The sequence below is a fragment of the Papaver somniferum genome, chromosome 7, assembly GCF_003573695.1.
Source record: "Papaver somniferum cultivar HN1 chromosome 7, ASM357369v1, whole genome shotgun sequence".
Lineage (NCBI taxonomy): Eukaryota > Viridiplantae > Streptophyta > Magnoliopsida > Ranunculales > Papaveraceae > Papaver > Papaver somniferum.
In genome coordinates, this window is record NC_039364.1 from 42,345,113 (window position 1) to 42,364,501 (window position 19,389).

The 19,389-nt window shown below is 37.3% G+C and overlaps 2 protein-coding genes and 1 non-coding gene across 3 annotated transcripts; 1 reads left to right on the plus strand and 2 right to left on the minus strand.

The window, feature by feature from the left end:
• Positions 1 to 425: 425 nt before the first annotated feature.
• TRNAL-UAG lies at positions 426 to 506 on the minus strand. Its single transcript has one exon. It is a non-coding gene; the product is annotated as a tRNA-Leu (tRNA).
• A 73-nt stretch (positions 507 to 579) lies between these two features.
• On the plus strand, positions 580 to 5,970 carry LOC113297103 (DEAD-box ATP-dependent RNA helicase 50-like). Its single transcript, XM_026545503.1, has 8 exons — positions 580 to 1,126; positions 1,240 to 1,922; positions 2,488 to 2,682; positions 3,600 to 3,787; positions 3,909 to 4,122; positions 4,647 to 4,778; positions 4,889 to 5,064; positions 5,419 to 5,970. The coding sequence occupies exons 1-8, from the start codon at positions 745 to 747 to the stop codon at positions 5,660 to 5,662; spliced, it is 2,214 nt and encodes a 737-aa protein (XP_026401288.1). The 5' UTR covers positions 580 to 744; the 3' UTR covers positions 5,663 to 5,970.
• LOC113297104 (protein POLLEN DEFECTIVE IN GUIDANCE 1-like) lies at positions 5,927 to 8,512 on the minus strand. The gene has a single exon (XM_026545504.1). The coding sequence runs from the start codon at positions 8,407 to 8,409 to the stop codon at positions 6,619 to 6,621; it is 1,791 nt and encodes a 596-aa protein (XP_026401289.1). The 5' UTR covers positions 8,410 to 8,512; the 3' UTR covers positions 5,927 to 6,618.
• Positions 8,513 to 19,389: the final 10,877 nt, after the last annotated feature.

Consider the following 19,389-nt stretch of genomic DNA (forward strand, 5'->3'; position numbering starts at 1 on the left):
ACGTAGTCCTGCATTAATTCGTTTTCAATGAAATTTCTTTCTTATTAAAAAAAAAGCTGCTTCGTTTACAAATTAATTATTAAAAGTAAATGACAATGTTGGAAATTGGAGGAATTGAAAAACCAAAAAGTAGGTTCAAACCCACGTCTCTTCCCTGCTTTTACTCTTTCTCTCCGCCAAAAACTCCATTAAATAAGATGGTGGAGATAAATTAAAAATTTTGATTCGTTAAAGAACAAAAAATCACCATTACCATTTGAGAGGACCCTTGTTAAGGAATGTGTGGGCGTCAGAGCATTGAGAGGACCCTTGGTTTAGGGGCGGTGCACAAAGTCGCACTTCTAATAGGGGTATCATATGCACCAAAAAAAAAAAAAAACAAAAAAACGCACAACAGCAGAAAGGGAAAAAATGAAAAGACTTTTTGACAGCTGTGGGAATTTGAACCCACGCCCTTTCGGACCAGAGCCTAAATCTGGCGCCTTAGACCACTCGGCCAAACTGTCTTGTTGTGTGTGTTATCACCGCTGCCTAAAATTATACAAAGTATAGTAGAAAATCTTATCACTTCCTGCTTCTCGGGATATTTCCCATTTATTTTTCCAGTTTTCCACATATCTTCCCGCTTCAATCTCCTTTTAACCCCCTACCTGAATTGCATACAGAACCCAGAGACCTAGTAATCAGGGAAAACTAAACAAGAAGAGAAAGATAATTCATTACCATCCAACAAACCCTAATGCAATGTTAGCTACAGCTCCACTAAACTTACCTTTTTCTATCAAAACAACCACCACAACATCTTCACCCAATTTCAACATTATCTGTTCATGTAAATTCGAAAATGTTGGATTTCAGTTTCATAATAAAAAACCCAGAGGGGTTATAGTTAGATCATCTGGTTATATTCGTAAGGATTTAGACACACCAGGTGCTTATCAATTAATTGACGATGAAACTGGCGAAAAAGTTATCGTTTGGGGTGATGATGATTCTCCTGTTCCTTCTAAAGAAACTCTCAAATGGAAGCCTAATCAGACTAGAGCCAGACCTACTTCCAATCAAGAAGAAATTTTCAAGAACAAGAAGAAGAGTATGAAAAATCTTTCTAGTGAAAATGGAGGGTGTGAGTCTCCCTTAAACCCTAATTTTATATCTAATTTATTAAATACAACTAGTTATTCTGCTGAATTGATTTATGTTTTACTAAGATTGCATAGGGTTTTGCTGATGTAACAGATGGTAAGACTGCTGCTGCACGAGATGTCAGTACGAAAAGTGATGATTCGCCAGCAGTTCGGAGGAACATTGCAGGAAGCTTTGGTAAGTTGAAGGCACAGAGAGTGAGTGCGTTAATCAGAAAATCATCACTTACTAAGGAAACCAATGCCAAAGTTGGTTATGGGAAAGAAGTTCTAAGAGGTGATACGCCTTATGATGGGTCGCGTTTTGATGATTCCGAGAGTCGATTTGTAAAAAGAGAGACGAGTGTTGGTGCGACTCAACAAAGAAGTAGCATATCAAGGGTATCGCGGCAAAGAGAAATGGATGATAGAATGCCAGATACTGAGACTGCCGTAAGTGCGAGAGAGCAGGAATTTAATCCCAAACGCATTATGAGAAATATTATGAGGGATAAAGGTACAGTGTCAGAACCTCATGATGATGATTACAATGAAGTGGATGAATCAGCTGTATCAGTTCCGAGGCGTGCTTCTGATGCCTCCTTAAGAGGATGGGGTGGCGGTGTGTCTGTCTATGATGCTTCATATGATACGACGAGACACTATTTGAAGCATCCTAAGAAGATTTCCGTTGGACATGGTTTTTTCGGCCGTAAAACTTTTCAAGATCTTGGGTGCAGCGATGATGTCATTGAATCTTTGAGGGGTCAGAATTACTCTCGCCCTTCACATATTCAGGTACAAGATACGATATTCTTTCTGCTACTTCTGCCATAAAAATTGATACTTAGTGTAAACCTTGAAGCTGACCAAACACAATGCTGCAAAAAATGCCATGCTGTCTGCTTTTTTAAAGAATAACAGTATCTAACTTTAGAATTTACTGGTAGCTTCAAAACATTACTGCTTCATCAGGTTGAAACTTCTTACTTTAAATTGTCCGTAGAGGTCATCATGATTTGAGAGAAATGTCTTCCCAATCCTCTTGCAACCTCGTCCTTTGTACATTTTCTGATTTTCACTTTCGTACTCATTATTGTCACACCACAGTAGTTTGATTATCTTATTTGATTAACTAAAATTTGCCTCGAACCACGATGATAGTGGTCTAAAATCTAAATTGGTTTCTCCTTTGTGTCCATTGGTTTTATAAAATCAGTTGTTAGGTCTTACGGTTGATGGAATAATTTCATACTTTCTGATTTTTCTCTTTTACAATCTAAATGAAACTACTTCGTAGTATTTTGTTCCTGTTAATGGTTCCGACTTCTGACCACCTGCAACGTATTTCACATAATTGCAGGCCATGGCTTTTGCGCCTGTTAGTGAGGGAAAAACTTGCATCATAGCTGATCAAAGTGGGTCAGGAAAGACGCTTGCGTATCTGGCACCAGTCTTACAGCAGCTCCGACAAGAGGAGCTACAAGGACTTGGTAAATCCTCTCCTGGGAGTCCCCGGGTAGTAATATTGGTACCAACTGCTGAGTTGGGTTCTCAAGTAAGTCCTCAGTTTACTTTCTCCATCTTTCTTTTCTTTCCTTGGTAGCAAATAATTGATATCCTCCCCTCTTATGGATATTGCATCACATAATAGCTGTATGAGCATGTTAAATAGTGTTGGACAACAGAGACTTGTACTGAAACGTTGCAAGTGCAACTTAGAGGGATATTTCCTTCCCAGAATTACAAAAATAAGTGCATTATTATGCCAGTTTTTACACTTCTTTTACAAGGATATTTTGAGTTATTAGATAGTGGCTGGAAATTGCATCTTATTGTTTGAATACGTTTCTTTTTGTGTTCCCTTAGTATAATTTGAGAGAAGTCGCAGAAACATAAAACAAAAGTTTCAGTTGCTTGGTGTATTACTTCGTATCACATCTAGTTTCCCGAGAGAATGGAGACCGATGCATATTCAGCAATAATACAAGATTTTAATAAGCATCTTAAAGGAGTAAACCAACTGGATTGGCATAAGCTCATGTAGCAAAAGAAAAAAATGGCTGGTCCATTATAAGCTAATAGGTTCAATGTCATATCCGTAATCCTATAGTCAAATTGATCAGGGTTCCATTGCTGTCAATTAGTTGAGTTTTTTTGTTATTGTTAAGCAGTTATTTTCTGATAAGATGTTTGAGAGTATTTTCTGTCTTCTAAAACTGGCATTCAAAGATTTCTCGTGTTGTATTTGACATTCATTATGTTCTTGAATGAAAGCTGTTACTAGTACACAAGCTTGCTAGTGTTTGTCTATTAGTGGAAAGAACATAAAGGCAAAACCAAATTGAGAGCTGCTCAGCTCCATCCATGTACCACCAACTTCCATAATTGACCATACTAGTATTTTGATTGAATTTGGGTGTGTGCACCAACATTCATGTGGGTGATTTTGTATAACGCCCTTAAGTTTTGCAGGTACTAAGTGCTTGCCGTTCCATGTCGAAATTTGGGGTTCCTTTCAGGTCTATGGTAGCAACAGGTGGTTTTCGACAGAAAACACAGTTAGAAAGCCTTCAACAAGATATGGATGTTCTCATAGCAACACCTGGTCGTTTCCTTTACCTTCTTAAAGAAGGTTTCTTGCAGCTAACAAACCTTAAATGGTAAAGCCTCCAAGTTGCTTGAGTGCCTAGAGCTTGCATATACATACATTTTCTCAAATGAAGAATAAATTGTGTTCTAATAACTTTTGTATTGTTTCATTTGTGCCTGATCTGCTACAAGTGCTGTATTAGATGAGGTCGATATACTATTCGCTGATGAAGACTTTCAACAAGTGTTGCATAGCTTTCTCAATTTTGCACCCGTTACTACGCAGTATCTCTTTGTCACTGCAACTTTACCAGTCGAGATATACAACAAACTTGTTGAAAGTTTTCCTGATGCTGAAGTGATCATGGGACCTGGCATCCACCGGACAAGCTCTAGACTTGAAGAGGTAGGAACTTGTGCTTGAACTTGAAGACCTCCTACCCAGCTACATGAAAAATCCTACATATCACTTCGTACTTTTCATTCACCTCTGTTCCGTAAAATTTGTATATTTTTGGAAAGATCAAAAATAGGGAGAAAACTAGGTTGAAGTTGATAGAATATAGTTTTTTTTATCAGACAGCTGGGGTTAGAGGGACCACCGCTGAAATAAAGTTATCTTAACTAACAATTACTTATACTAGTTCATCGTTATTTCACATGAAAGTTAAGCAGGAATTCTCCTCACTATGATGATTTACGTGTTCAGCCAAAATGGTCCCATTTCTAAATCCCAGTTTCTGTTCTGTATGATAGTTTTCTGATTGGGAAATGCTAAATGTTTTCAGTGTTTTAGAAAGGAAATGTTATTGAGGTAATAGAAGAAGTTAAGAAATAAATCATACATAATTAGTAAACGAACCACTTTGGTAGTGATCCTTTGATGTGATTTGAAATTGTGTACTAATTTGTTTACAGTCATATATGTAGGTACTTGTAGATTGCAGTGGAGATGATCGAATGGAGAAAACTCCAGAAACAGCATTTGAGAACAAGAAATCTGCTCTTTTGCGGCTTTTAGAGGGAAATCTGGTTTTTAGGACTATTATTTTTTGCAACAAGGTCAGTTGGTTTCGAATTCCAAATAATTTTTTCACTTGATATTTTCTTGCTAATTTTTCTTTATTGTTATATTTTTTTTTATTCTTAATCCCTTTCATCAACCTCTTCAGATTGAAACGTGCAGAAAAGTTGAGAATATTTTAAATCGATATGATAGAAAAGGAGTTCGTATCAGGGGTTTGCCATTCCACTCTGCTTTAACTCAAGAGGCACGTCTCGCTAATATGAAAGAATTTCTCAATCCTCAGTCTCCTGAAGATTCTTTGTTTCTGATTTGCACAGACAGGTACCACGCTAAACAACCTACTGTCGTCATTTGTCTCCCAACCCGATATTGATTTGAGTAACTGTTGTTGCTCCGTCTAATTTGAGTTGCATCAGTTTGAATTTCCAATGCCATTATTACATGTGAAACTTTATCTGATTTAAGTGACAGTAAATGATGACACCACTCCTCGCATAGTGAGGGTATGTTGATTCATGTTACAAGTCCCTCTGCAAAATCAGAACAGTTTTAACGGACTGTGGCTACTGGGTTTTCTAGAAGACTAGAAGTAGTTAAATGAGTGACTGCTTGCTTGTTTGCGATTACTTTTTACATTTTTGTTTTAACTTGGGGCTGATGACCTTTTCGCAACAGAGCTTCACGGGGTATTGATTTCATGGGAGGAGTGGATCACGTTATACTGTTCGACTTCCCGCGGGATCCTAGCGAATATGTACGTCGTGTTGGGAGAACTGCAAGGGGTGCTGGAGGAGGCAGGGGAAAAGCTTTCGTCTTCGTTGTTGGAAAACAGGTTTCTCTTGCACAAAGAATAGTTGAAAGAAACTTGAAAGGGCATCCATTACATGATGTTCCTAATGCATATAGTCCAGACTGGTGAGAAGCTAATCCTCCCAAATCTTGCGCTGTGGTGTATCATCTGTGATACGGAAAACGAAAAAAAAATCCCCTTGTGTGATTTGTGTTAGGGTGATCTCGCCTCATGCCAGCAAAAGCTCTCTTGTAGCGGAACAATTAGTATGAAAATCTGGAACCAGCGTATTAGGCAATAATTTTGGGGCTTATTCAGTTCTTACACAACAGAACAAACATTGTACAATAACATAGGTTTTATCATATTATGTAAGATTGAAATTCAGTGAAATGGAAGTTAAATAGAATATTTTTGTATTATGCTGTTGTATTCAAGATATAAATTCAAAATTGTAAGAGGGAAAACAGTTTTGCTGGCAAAAAATCAGGTCTGGTAAGTTGTGCCTTCACTAATCAAACCAAAGTGTTTCACTCTTGATAATCAATTAAACCAAAGTGTTTCACTTATCCTGTGTTTCACTCTTCCTTGATAAGCTGTTGGGAGAGTGAGCTCCCCAGACTCCCCAAAAATCAGCCTTTGCATTTCAACATCCCAGCTGTTTTTTTCTCTCAGTTTCTTCTTTGTCGAGGTAATGACAATGAATCCTGGAGTGAACTAGGCTTGAAAGAGCGTGGCGCATGTCTGGGAATCAACCAACTATCTGACACATTATAATTTACGAATTTATAAACTAACCTCCTGTATGAGACATCCATATAAGCATTTCGTTTGCTTTCTCTTGTTTCCCATGGGAGTAAGGCACCATTGAGGACCAAATCCGCAAAATCAAACGCCTCTCATGCTCATCCAGAAACTGGTACAAAACAGAATCTGCTTCTCACCTCACCACTTGACCGAAGTTTACATCACAAAACTAGTCTGAGCCATATCCCTAAATGATAAGAGATTGATTCACCGAAGTGAGGCAAAATTGCCAAACCGACAGAAGCCATCGTTTTCTTTACCTGAATTCCCTTAGTAAGTTAGTCTGAGTGAAGGTGGTGTTTTCTCTTTCTGCACCTATTAATATACCAAGTAGCATATTTCTGCAGACCCATGCCAACCATCATCTTCAAACTTGCCAGCATTACGTAGGTCATTGCTAACAAGAGCAGGATCCAAAATAGTCGCCATGGCAGAGGCCCGTAAGGAAGATGAGCTGCATATACTGGTGCAAGTACACGGATAACCACACATGCCGGCGCCAAGGGAATAAAAGTCAGTTTTTTCCTTCCGTCTTCCGACTGAATGTCCAGAGTCTGTTTGCAGAGGTCTTCAAGAAACTCGGAGTATGTGATGGGCTTTATTTCATTGAATTTTGCTACGAACGAATGTTTGGTGATATCAATAACCATTTCACAAACATAAACCAGGAGTGCATTGAACACAAAATTCCCAAACCACGCACCCTCGGCCTCCAAAATATTTTGAGCCAGCACGAATAAGAGAAAAGATGAAATGTGGAACCTCTCCACCGAATCATAGTACACTAGACTGTGAATGTTATCCTTGCTAAACCGTTTGAACACATTACTTTTTATCTCCCCAAAGTTGTTTGACACCAACAAAGCAAGCAGCGCATTGTTGTGAGCGACAATACAGGTTGACAAAGTGATTGCTTGAGCTAATAAGACAAATGAATGAACTATAGATGAAACAGCAGCTAATGCTAGATCAGAAACAAATCTCCAAATGCAAAATGACATGTCTTCTGATGAAGAAGTTGCAAGTCCTTGAGCTGAACGGAATAGAGTTTGGAAAATATCTCCCCCAAAATTTTGACAGAGTTTGTCAAATATCTCTAACACATTGTACACCACATAGAGTTTGATGGTTCCTTGACCCCGAATCATGTGATATATTAAGCTGATATCTATTTGTTGTAAAAGAGCAACTCCACTGATCAATACCATTAAACAGCTCCAGTCTGATAAATCTGCTGCAGATGGTCTTTGGAACTGCCTTGTTCTCAGTGAGGTCCAAAAGGTCATCAGAATTCTGGCTGGCATAATAGTTAGCAATGACAGAAACGAATCAAAGCAGACGAAGAAGCCCACATTGATAAGCAGTTCGCACCTCCATGGCAATCGAAAGATAGTATCATAAACTCTCTCCCTCTCTTTGTCATTTCCCAGAATAGTTGTGCTCCGCAATGTATTTCCACTTCGCATCTCTCCAATAAAAAAGTTCACGGGTGACTTCTCCAAAGAAGCAAGATAAGTTGGATCTTCAGCAATTAGACGCTTCCAATCCAATGATTCCGCGGTTCCTAATTTTGAAACAACGCCTCCATTGAGTTGAGGTTTTTGAGCAGATGATGAAATCAATCCAATTCCAACGATATTGTTATTATTATCATTTTCTTCCTTAGCTGAGAACTCATTTAAATGATTACTTGGCACATTCAACTTGACAGTTCTCTGCCTCAATTCAACTAATGGTTGGAGATCTAGATTGAAATTTTGAAATTCCTGCTCTGGAATTTGATGTACCGTACTTAGACTTGTTTCAACTTTATAACTCTGATCATCTGATTCCAATTCATTATGACGATGGTCATCGAGAATCTTACCAGTAATTGGATCTTCATCAATTGCCGTTAAATTAACATTCTTTTTCTTCTTCTTCTTTTTCTTCTTATGTTTTTTTCGAGTTTCTCCATTTTCACACATTGGATCTGAAAGTGATCTGTACAGTACAAACTCGTCCTCAATAAAAACATCTCCATTAAGAATATCAAACGAAAGTTTTCTTCCACCAGATTTCAACGCCATAGATCAGGAAAAAGAAGGAAAAAAAAAATACAGAAATAAAAATAAAACTTAAAACGAGGAATCAGAGATTTGCTAGGGTTTTACCGAGAAGAATAGATCTTCTCTATTCTAAAGATGGATTGATTCATAGGGAATTTGATATTTCAGCTCAACATTTTACTAACACTATGTTTGTTTACTCCTGACCCATCTGAGTCGTCTGGATCTGAGTGAAATCACCTGACTCATCTGGATCTGACTCGATATGTTTGTTTTGAGTCAGATCTGACTCAAAAAAATGTGAGTCAGTGGTTTGGTCCCGTGAGTCAGGGGTATTTTGTTACCTGACTCAAATGGGTCCGAGTCAGGGGTTATGTCTGAGTCATAGGTCGAGTCAGATCTGACTCGAAATGCAAAACAAACGGTCTGACTGCTGACTCGGCCCGAGTCAGAAGTTGACTCAGATCCAGACGCCGAGTCAGCTGCAAGCAAACAAGATGTAAGTCAACCCCAACCCTATTGCTTCCTCAAGACACTAGTTGCCCCTTGTGCGCTCGATTTTAAGCCAGGAAGCAGGATATACCTTTTGGATCCACGGTCTGTTTGGACATCAGAACCATAAGCAGAAACGATTAGAAGTCGATCTCCAAAGTTAAAAGCAGCATAGAATTTGCTTCACAAAAGCTATGGTTCTGATGTCCATTTAAACCACCCAAAAACCGCACATACACATAATAGGTGGGTCTCGCCCCTCGTGGAAATTATGGGGCGTCGCTTTTGTGGTTGTTTGTGTCTATGCAGTTTTTGGATGATCACTGTCCATAATTTTAATCCCCAAAGTTAGCTTTTTGATCCGAAATTCAATCTTAGATTTTGTTGTCAATTTAATTTCTGAGTTTTTTTTTTTTGCTTTTAGAAGTTGAAAAGCAACTTTTGAGAGTGTATCCAAACACCCTGTGTAAATACAACGTTTGTGACTTATAGAACCAAGATAAAGATTTAAGATTTAATAATCAGGGGCGTGTTTAGCAACAAGAAGCAGAAGCAAATGAATAAAAAAAAAATCTCGCTTTTAAAATTAAATCTCAAACTAACTTTTGAACTTTCGATTTTTTATGTAGCATCCAAGCACACTTTAAATATTATATGTGTGTGTATCCTTTCTTTGTATGTGTTTGGGTTGCATATCAATGACGAGTGATAATGTGCATGGAGGTTGCAACAAATGAAGCAGTCAATTGGAGAGCTGCTAGGGATATACACCAGTCATCCAGTGCGAAGCAATTTGCAGCAACTTTATTAAACACAAGAGGGGAGGAAAATAAACTTTCTTGACAAGCTAAAGCTAAGACGGAAAAATGGGATGTCAGCTCTTTATACCCTCAGAAAAAAACACTTTTTAAATAAAAAATAATTATGCAATTAAGCGAACAGATTAAGAAACCATTATATTGGCTTCGAACCAATTAGCTGAACATCAAATCTAACATAAAAATAAAAATATAGAAATAAAAGAAACTAACAAGAAATAACTCTTCGAAAATAGTTGTGTCTGCATCTGATGTTTGCCCAATGCACAAACATATCATGAATACACCAACACGTAATATGTCATGTAATTGTTACGTTTCCAAGCCACCGCAACATCACATTTCAATTCCATCTAAGTCCCACATGACATGTGACTTAGATGGAATTGAAAGTGTCCACTTTCTCTTGATAGGAGAATGAACATGTGTTGTACTTTTAGAAATTAAAAGAACTAAAAGTTTCAACACTAAAAATTGAAAACACACGCTTACACAAGAATTTGGTTAACGAGGAAAACTTCAATCTAACAAAAAAGAAGAAAAAAAACGAAACCTCATCCAGTTTGAACACTTAGTGTATCACGCCGCTACAAACACTAGTCTCCTAACAGACTTCAGATTGAATGCAATTCAGACATGATATCCTCCAAGTTATTCAACTACAAAAAAAAACCCATAAACCAATCAATCAACAAGCCAAAAGAGATGAAAGCTTTGTTGATGGTGGATTTTTGACAAGGGACAAAATTCTAAAATCATAATTTTGTATATCTCTGTCCCGATTTCAGACGAATATATGAAATTTATATTTTATAACTTAGATATACGGTGATCTCTGATTGATCATGTAACCTCTTCAGAGCATTTTAAGAACATGTTACATGATGGCGGTAGTACGTACCGTACTGGTTCTGAATATTTATTTTATATAGTCAACAAACACCTGAAGGGGAATAATACGACCAACGTCAGTAATTTCCTGAAGACATTATTGCTTTATAATAGTGGTCAATCCATCTAGGAATTGTCCAGTCATTGTCTATTCCATACAGAAGTGGATACTGACTTGCACAACATAAATGATGAAATATGTATAATATTGAAAGCTCATTAGAGAAACTAATATTGTTGTTACTTATTTATCTGTAGAGCATAATTCTAATTAGGTCGAGCATCAATAACTTTTATATTGATCCAGCTATCAACATTTTAATTAAATATTTGATATCCGGTCTTGTCATCAATATTTTAAGTGCTCGACAAAGAATTATTTTATTGATTCAGCTATCAATGTTCAATTGCACTGAGAAGTGATATTTCATTGATCATCCAATATTTCATTGGTCGATCATTCAATATTTCACTGGTCGATCATCCAATATTTGGTTTGTCTACCAATATCTTAATATCATAATCTATGCTTTGTCATCCAGACTACTCATGACATGGTGGATCGATGATGAATATTCTATAATAACTTAGCATTATTCATCTTCATCTGATTTTTTGTAAAATGCTCGACGCCAAAATACATATTGGTCCATGATCAATCCCGCAATCTCGTCAGACCTCTGCACATCAATCCAAATTGTTCGAATGTCATTGCTGCCTTAACTGACACAATGATATGTAACAATCGTCAATAATCCACTGAACTCAATGCTTATGGTCCGCAAAACATCGTTTATTTTTCAGCAGGCACCTTATGCTTCATCCATTGTAATAATGAGTCATAGTGCATCTCACGTTCATCATTGAGAATCATGCTCGACTATCTGAGTTAGAGATTCACATTTTCAGGGAAACAAAATCATGGCTTGTTAGATTTACTCTCATAAAATAACTTCCATAATGTTACTCTTTGGTGCATTAAAGCTTGTATGGTTGTATCTAATGGTATCCTTTTATATTTGGCAGGATCCATCCAAACATGTGTTTCACATTGTTACCTGGAGACTTGATTATATAACAATGTGGATGTGGTTTCTTGCTAATCCATGCCAAGATACTGTCCAGGTTAAGAACATTAAAGAATTCAGTTGGTTGGATGCGAGTTATATAGTCCAGGTTTGAAGCATCTTGGATTCTCATTCATGATAGATCATTACTTATTTATTGTTTTTAACTTGAGAGTGAGATATATAGCTTTTGTTGTTGAACATTATGGGTTGTCATTTGATAATTGAATTCACGTTAATATTAATAAAATGGGTTATACTTGATAATATTCCGCATTTTGACTTAGGTTCAGTTTTTTATTATAAATTTTTTATTTAGATTATGCCGAATATGAATCAACTAAATCAGATTTATCTTTGGAAAAACCCTAATAATTGTTTATAAAACAAAATATTATGCAATTATAGTATCACACATTTTTGACAAACTAAGCTTGTCGTTAATTTAGGACAAACGAAATATGTCCTAATATTTTGACTAGAATGATCCGTCCTTTAAGAAATAGTACACCAAAAATAAGGACGAACTTTAGGAAATACCATATCCGTCATATAACCACGTTTTCGGCGGATTCAGTTTGTTCTAAATTCGGCTTTTTGGACTAGTGGGGTGTCTCTCGCAAATTCCAAGAAGCAGTCCATACCCAATATTTATCTATATACAATCAAAATGTCAATGAAATATTTCTATAGTTAGCATTCAAGGAGATCAATCACTTGGTGTGCACATAAACAATATTATAACGGAGAATTGACGGTTATTCCTCCGTCGACTGGTCTAGAAAGAATCACTATTAGGTATCGTTATTAGGAGAGATTATTAGTAAAGAATCGTGGAGCGTAGGTTCTTTCTAGAAATCAACTCATACAAAACTTATGAATTTCCAATATACTATTTATAACAATAAAAAAAAATGATTACAAAATAAGAAACTCAACGAACAAAAAGTTAGAAAAACAATGCGTTGTTCAAATATAATTACAAGATATATAAGTTAACTTTATATTTTAACTAAAAAAAATATCACATGAATCACACACACACACACATATATATATATATATATATATATATATATATATATATATATATATATATACCTATATATGTTTTATTTGCATTTCTACAAATTAGAATAGGGGAGAAAAAATCATTCACCAACTCCCGAGGCCGCAATCTTGCAAAGGCCCTGCCCAAATGAAGCTTCATCGCGTCAAATGATGCAATAAGGGTCTCTGGAATTGGCCTATATATATATATATATTCACGCTCTAGCTAAGTTAACGATTGACCAAATAAATATCTGTCTACAAAGCGGACTTCACATGAGACATCAATCATGTCACATAGGGGATATTCACTATGGTTTGCGTCTAGAGGCCTACAACACGTGCAATATAGCAGTACATCCACGATGGTAAAGTGACTAAGTCATGCTGGAAGTTAAAGGAGTAAATGGACCAATGGTATAAAAATCAACCAAGTCTCCCTAACAAATTAAGCAGAACTGGTTCAACCACAATTCCCACTTCCCTACTCATCAATTCCTCTTCAACCGTCATCACTTGCTGGAGATCAATGTGCTAACTATCTCTGCTACAAATAGGTTCCAAAACCTATGATTTGATAACTGAACTAAATGTAACTTAACTTCAACTTACGATACTCTATCACTATCACACACAAAAGCTTTCTCTCGGTCTAACACAGAGAAATCATCTTGAAAGCAGTTCAACATCCACAATCAATTAATTACCATTGATCTCACATATTCTCAGATTCTCTCTCTACAGATCAACCGTTCTCCTTCCTCTGCGATCGAATTGAACCTGAAACGATTATTTATTGGTTTAGTCTAGAGTCTTACAGATTGATATCTCGAACTCAAAGCACTTCCGTGCAGTGTATCTTTTAAAGGTTTTAAACGATTTTCTTAATTGGGCATCTGCATACTCCGCCATTTCAAACTTTAACCAGTAAATCGGTTTTACCATCAACAGATTCGCGACCACCGTGGGACATTAATCTATTGGTTGCAAACCTAATTCGTCAAAGATGGTTGATCTTAGGTCAGGCTCAATTAATAATCCTAACCCTAACCCAAACACTGCTATCACTAGAAATAATGGTAGTACTCATGTACTCATCCAATTTCCAATAATGGAGCTACTGATACTACCCCTCCAGCCAATAATACCTGTATCAATACCGACATTGTTAACAATCCTATCTTCGACCGCTTGAGGAAATCATAAGTGATCCACCTACCATGCCTGACCTTATGCAAACACAAGAAATCCTTGCCGAAAACTTAAAGAGACAGAGACATGGATGCAACACAGAATGAACTTCTCACTTATCTGAAGACTTTGACATAGAAATTGTCATTTGACCAGCGTCAACATTAGAAAGGAAAAAGAAAAGAAAATATTTGTAACTGATGACCCTGGAACCTCCACAATCCATGTAGAAGATGACGAAGCCCGCAATGTCACAGAAAACCCACCAGCAAAGGATTAATTAAGCTTCATCACTAGTGAAGATTTTGAGCGCTTCTTGGAAAGTCGTGGAAAAGAAGGATCATCATTTGTCCAGCGTCACCAGCCTTCATACATTCTTGATATATATAGGGTCCCCCTTTCTAAGGGATACAATTTTACAACATTCATACTTTATGATAGAACCGGCAATGGTCTGGATCTCATTTCAGGATTCCTGGAATCACTGTGGAGCATGAATACAATCATGTCATCTGTTTCAAAGATTTTTCTAAGTCTCTAACAGATAGAGGGTATACATGGTACAAAAAACATTAAACCAAGGAGCATTATCAGTTGGTATAAAATGGTTAATGCCTTTTACTGGATACTTCTTCGTGTCAGAATAAATCACCTAATTTGATTTACGGAGGATGTTCCAGAGAAACAACGAGCATCCCGACGACTATGTGAAGAGGTTCAAAGTTCAAGCCTTGGATTGCCATGATCCAAATGTCACTGAACAACAACTCGTAGACTTGTGTATCAATGGATACCCGTCTACAGAATATTATTGGGAAACCTTCATTTTCATACCTTCTCAGAGTTTGATGAAGCAGCCAAGCGATCGTCGACCACTGCACTTAACTTGCTGAAAAGGGAAAAGCCTACAAAGACCAAGGAGTCTCGTGATCATACTCGCGGAAACATCCGCCTCGTCAAAAAACAATAAATCTTCAACCCTTCATGAACGCTTTTGCTTAAGGAAGCAAAATAAAATCTACGTCTCCAGAAGTACAACATCACAAGCATGTAGCTCCGGCACCAATACCAGCTTTAGCACCGCAAGCACGGATGCCACGAAAGGCAAATCAATCCCAAGATGCATCGGCTCCGGATCAATGCCGTCAACAACAAGCAAAGGATGATCATAGAGACTCAAACTTTCCTCGTCACATGGAAGAAGTAATTGAGTTACTTGAGGAATGTATTCAAAACAACGCAATCAAATTACCATATGTCAGAAGAGAACCGACTGAAGAGGAACCGTCACTTTCATCGATATTTTCAATTACTCCACGAGCGATTTCAATAGTCTGAAGTGCATCTTCAAAGAGAGGTTAGGAGAACTTCATCTGGGAACTGAAGGAGTATACATGAACCCTCTTCCAATCAGAACATACACTCTCTCTGAGGAGCCTGTCTATGAAGCAGTTCAATCATTGATGTAGCATGTATGTAAGTTGTTCTGCCTATCAAAGTTGCAAAGAAAATATATCTTTACAGCTCTTAATTACAACATGTACGGAAAACGTCTATGTTTCCCGGAAATACCTCATGAACCTCTAATCACATACAAAGAGATATATGGCTGAAGGCTGCTTGCGACAGTCAGTCTCAAATAAAATGAATTTGGGAGAATGTTGATCGATACCGGCACTGTCATCAATAGTGTCCCTCTCAAGACCCTCAAAGTTTCAGGGATTAGTCGACAAAAAGCTATTCATGCTCATATATCGATCAAAGACTATGGAGGAAGGTCTGGGGATGCTTATGGCCACATCCCTCTGAAGATGAAGATGGGTTCTACCTGGACAAAAATCAAGTTTTACATAATCAAGGACGATCCAGGATATTATATGATCCTAGGATAAACATGGTTACACGCCGATAAGAAATCACTGACAAAGCACCTCCATCATCATACCTCTATTAAGAAGAAAATCCTAATCCAGAAGACTTGGTGGACGATCCATCATCATGCTACTTGGAGGAGTTTCAAATTCTGATAGAGTTAAAGCAAGAACCTGGAGAATATATGACATTATACATTAAGAGGTTCCACACTCAGGTAAGTCTCATCCCATTCACATCTCTATCATTGAGTTTCCCATGTGCTCTCCTAGCATGGGGACTCAATTTTGCTAAAAAACACTTATGCTTTTGCAAGACGTTATGAATGGATAACTTCGTCGCTATGATATTTTACCAAGTGGTTCAATCCAGTTCCTCTCTAAATAGAGCATAACACTGGAAATTCATTATTGAGATGGTGTTCAAGCATGTAATTGATCACCTTGGATATTTCCCCATAACCCTACAGGAGTGTCCACATGTGCTACAAACTCATTACAAGAAGACACCAATACGTGCACACACATGGAATGCTGATAATGGTGCAAAGACGAAGGAAAATCCGAACCAACAAAAGATATCCAGGTCCAAAATAATCAACTCTATAAAATTTCATATAAAAGATTTGTTCCTCAAGACAATTAGGCGCAACCTCCTCTCTATGGCGAGCTCCGAATAGGAGACCATTTATGATTACCAATGCTACCATTGGAGGATACTACAAGTTGGTTACTTTGGACGGCAAGCCAATAGAGGAAAAAATACAAGATAAGTGACTCAAGGCATTTTACGCTCAAGGATTTTACACTCAAAATATTTGGTACTCAAACCATCTGATGCTCAAAGCATCTGAAGTTTAAAGCATTTAACATTTTCTTAATTTTGTTTGTATTTTCAATTCCCCAAAATCATATGTAATACTTGCATTTTGTAACTGAATTCCTTTTCAGCAATCAATCTCATTTCATTTATTCAAATCAAAATCTCTATCGAACCAAAAGAAAATCTTTGAAACTATCAATCACCTACTTATTCAAAACCAATCGAAAGTCAAAATCAAATAAAAAACTCTCATATGTCTAAGGTTTAATAACAGATTTCAAGAGAAGCATAAAGGTGAAAATTTGCTAAGTACTTTCTCTGCTCACTTGAGAGTGCTATTTTCATGCTTTGCAGAGCATTCTTCTCCAACTCCAGCTCTTCGGTCAAACTGGAAATCTTCACTTAGCATCATTGGAGGGAGATACACTTTATGTTCGCATCTTCTTGATGGCGTCAATTCCTTGACGAAGCCACTTCACATTGAAGTCATATTCTTCAAAAGCCTTGAAATTGTGCTCACAAGTAAAAAGTACACCTCAGTGATGGTGCCTCTGGATTTGGTACGCATATCATGGACGACATGCAATACTGCTTCTACTCACATCACCAAAAAGTGAGCATGCTCAGACTTCCTAATAGTGGAAATAAGGTCATACTTCTGCCATATTTCACGATACAAGCCAACATATCCAACTGGGACGCTAAACCCACCAACTAATTCATGATATTCAATCGGTTCATTGAATGGAGAATTGAAGAGATACCCGCATTAGGATATTCATACAATACTATGCGTGTTTCAATCATGGAAGCATTCTTTTGGTCTCTTGAGCAACATCAACTTGTATTTTCTCCGTAGTAGTATGTATTTATTTCAGTCTCAACTACAGACTCAAAAGAAACATCTTCATGACCCCAAGGTGCAGAGATGGTATCATCACCAACTTGGTCCACGAGAAGGCTCGCATCATCATCATCATCAACTCCATTCTCCTCTATTTCTCTGTTTTAGACGTAATATAGCACATTTATGAGTTAGAGTGATCCAAGCATGATATTCAAGCATTAATCATAAAATTCAGAGTATAATTTAACCAATAACATCAAGGTCATTTATCAACCATTCAAGATACAATCAAATAGGCTAAAGACTTAAAAAGGCGTTTTTTCCAACAAACTCGTCTAAGACAATTTTACACTGCTCTGTGTAAAATAGCAATCTGGGAGCAATTAGTGAAGAATATAAAGATAGATCATATACCAATATTTTCGTATGGATGTCCTCTAAAACATATCAAAATTTCACATAAACCGGACAAGCGATCTAAGAGATGTATACCAAACATTGGACATCGTCACTGCTGAAAAATCCATGAAATTCTCCTAGAACTTTCTTGTTTCGCTAATTTGGGCCCCTAAACGAGTTCAATACTCAAAAAACTTCGGTTAAATTGATAAAAAATCTTGTGGGTATGAGAAAATAGGGGTAGATCATCGTAAATGGATGTCGAATAAAGATTTTTTACAGTGTCTTTAGTAAAAACCTTATTTTTGGATTTTCTGAAAACAAATTATAATGGGTTTCCTCATTCACCTACATGGATTTTCAATTTGTAATACCCCGATTTTGGCAGTGATTCGCCGATTGGAATATAGGTAATGGTTTGTCATTTCCTAACACCGGGACCTTATCAACACAATTTTCTCCAGTTTTCTCCAGTTTAGCGCGCTCGGGGGGATAATCCAGGGATGGGTGACATCCCAGGAAGCTACTACTGGATGACCACAACAGTGCGCGTTGAACCCCCCACCCCACCCCAGATGATCGCAGTGGCTAATTGGAGATTAGCATCGGTGGAGGGTCGCGTCATTACACGTTTATTCAACCATCAAGCAATCAAAACATACTACTACGGAGATAATACAAGATGAATACTCACTTGGGTGGTCTTTAAAGTATTTGGAGAGTTAGGATTGCCGACATTGTTATTAGAATCACCATTCCTTCCATTCGATTTCGAATCGTGATAATTACTTCTTCATCCTCCTCCGAAGACGACTGAGCACTGTTATTACCTTGATTAAACAACAACAACAAACATAAGTATTTTATTTAAGAGCATCACAAATAATCATACAAATGGATACTTACATCAACATCCTTATCTTCATTATCATCATACGATCCATATATGGAGATTGGTTGCCCAATTATGGTGAATCGAAGACCGTCAATGCTTGACGGAGTAAAACCCTAAGATAGTGTAGAAAAAATATTTATTTTACAATATTAGCCATGTTGAAAGAGATACTGTCATGAGACAAGCATCAGACTAACCAAAGAGGCAGATGGAGATTCGACGTTGTTTGATAGCATCCTGTGACTTTTTCTTCTTCTTTCACCACTCTGGGGAATTTCTTCAACGTCCATAAATTCTCCATTATTCTGAGCCCTATGACTCACTCTTCCTATAATAAAGATCAACGGAATTATGAGACTACAACTATCATATTTCTTCAAAGATGATGATGAAAAATACTTACTTGCGAGGATCCTGAAAGTATTTTTCGCTTATTACCAGGAAGCTGCTTCAATCTTGGTCGATTAACTATCATCTCAGTGCTGGGATCCCCTCGTGCTGGTGGTGGAACTTCTAACACAAAATTATTGAGACATTCATGCTGCTGAATCCAAAAAGTTATATAACCCGGAGTCGTATATGTCGTTCGGTCTGAATGAGGAAGAAGCTATTTCCCCCCATATGTGTACAAACCAAATAAGTCCCGAGTTGTTGAAT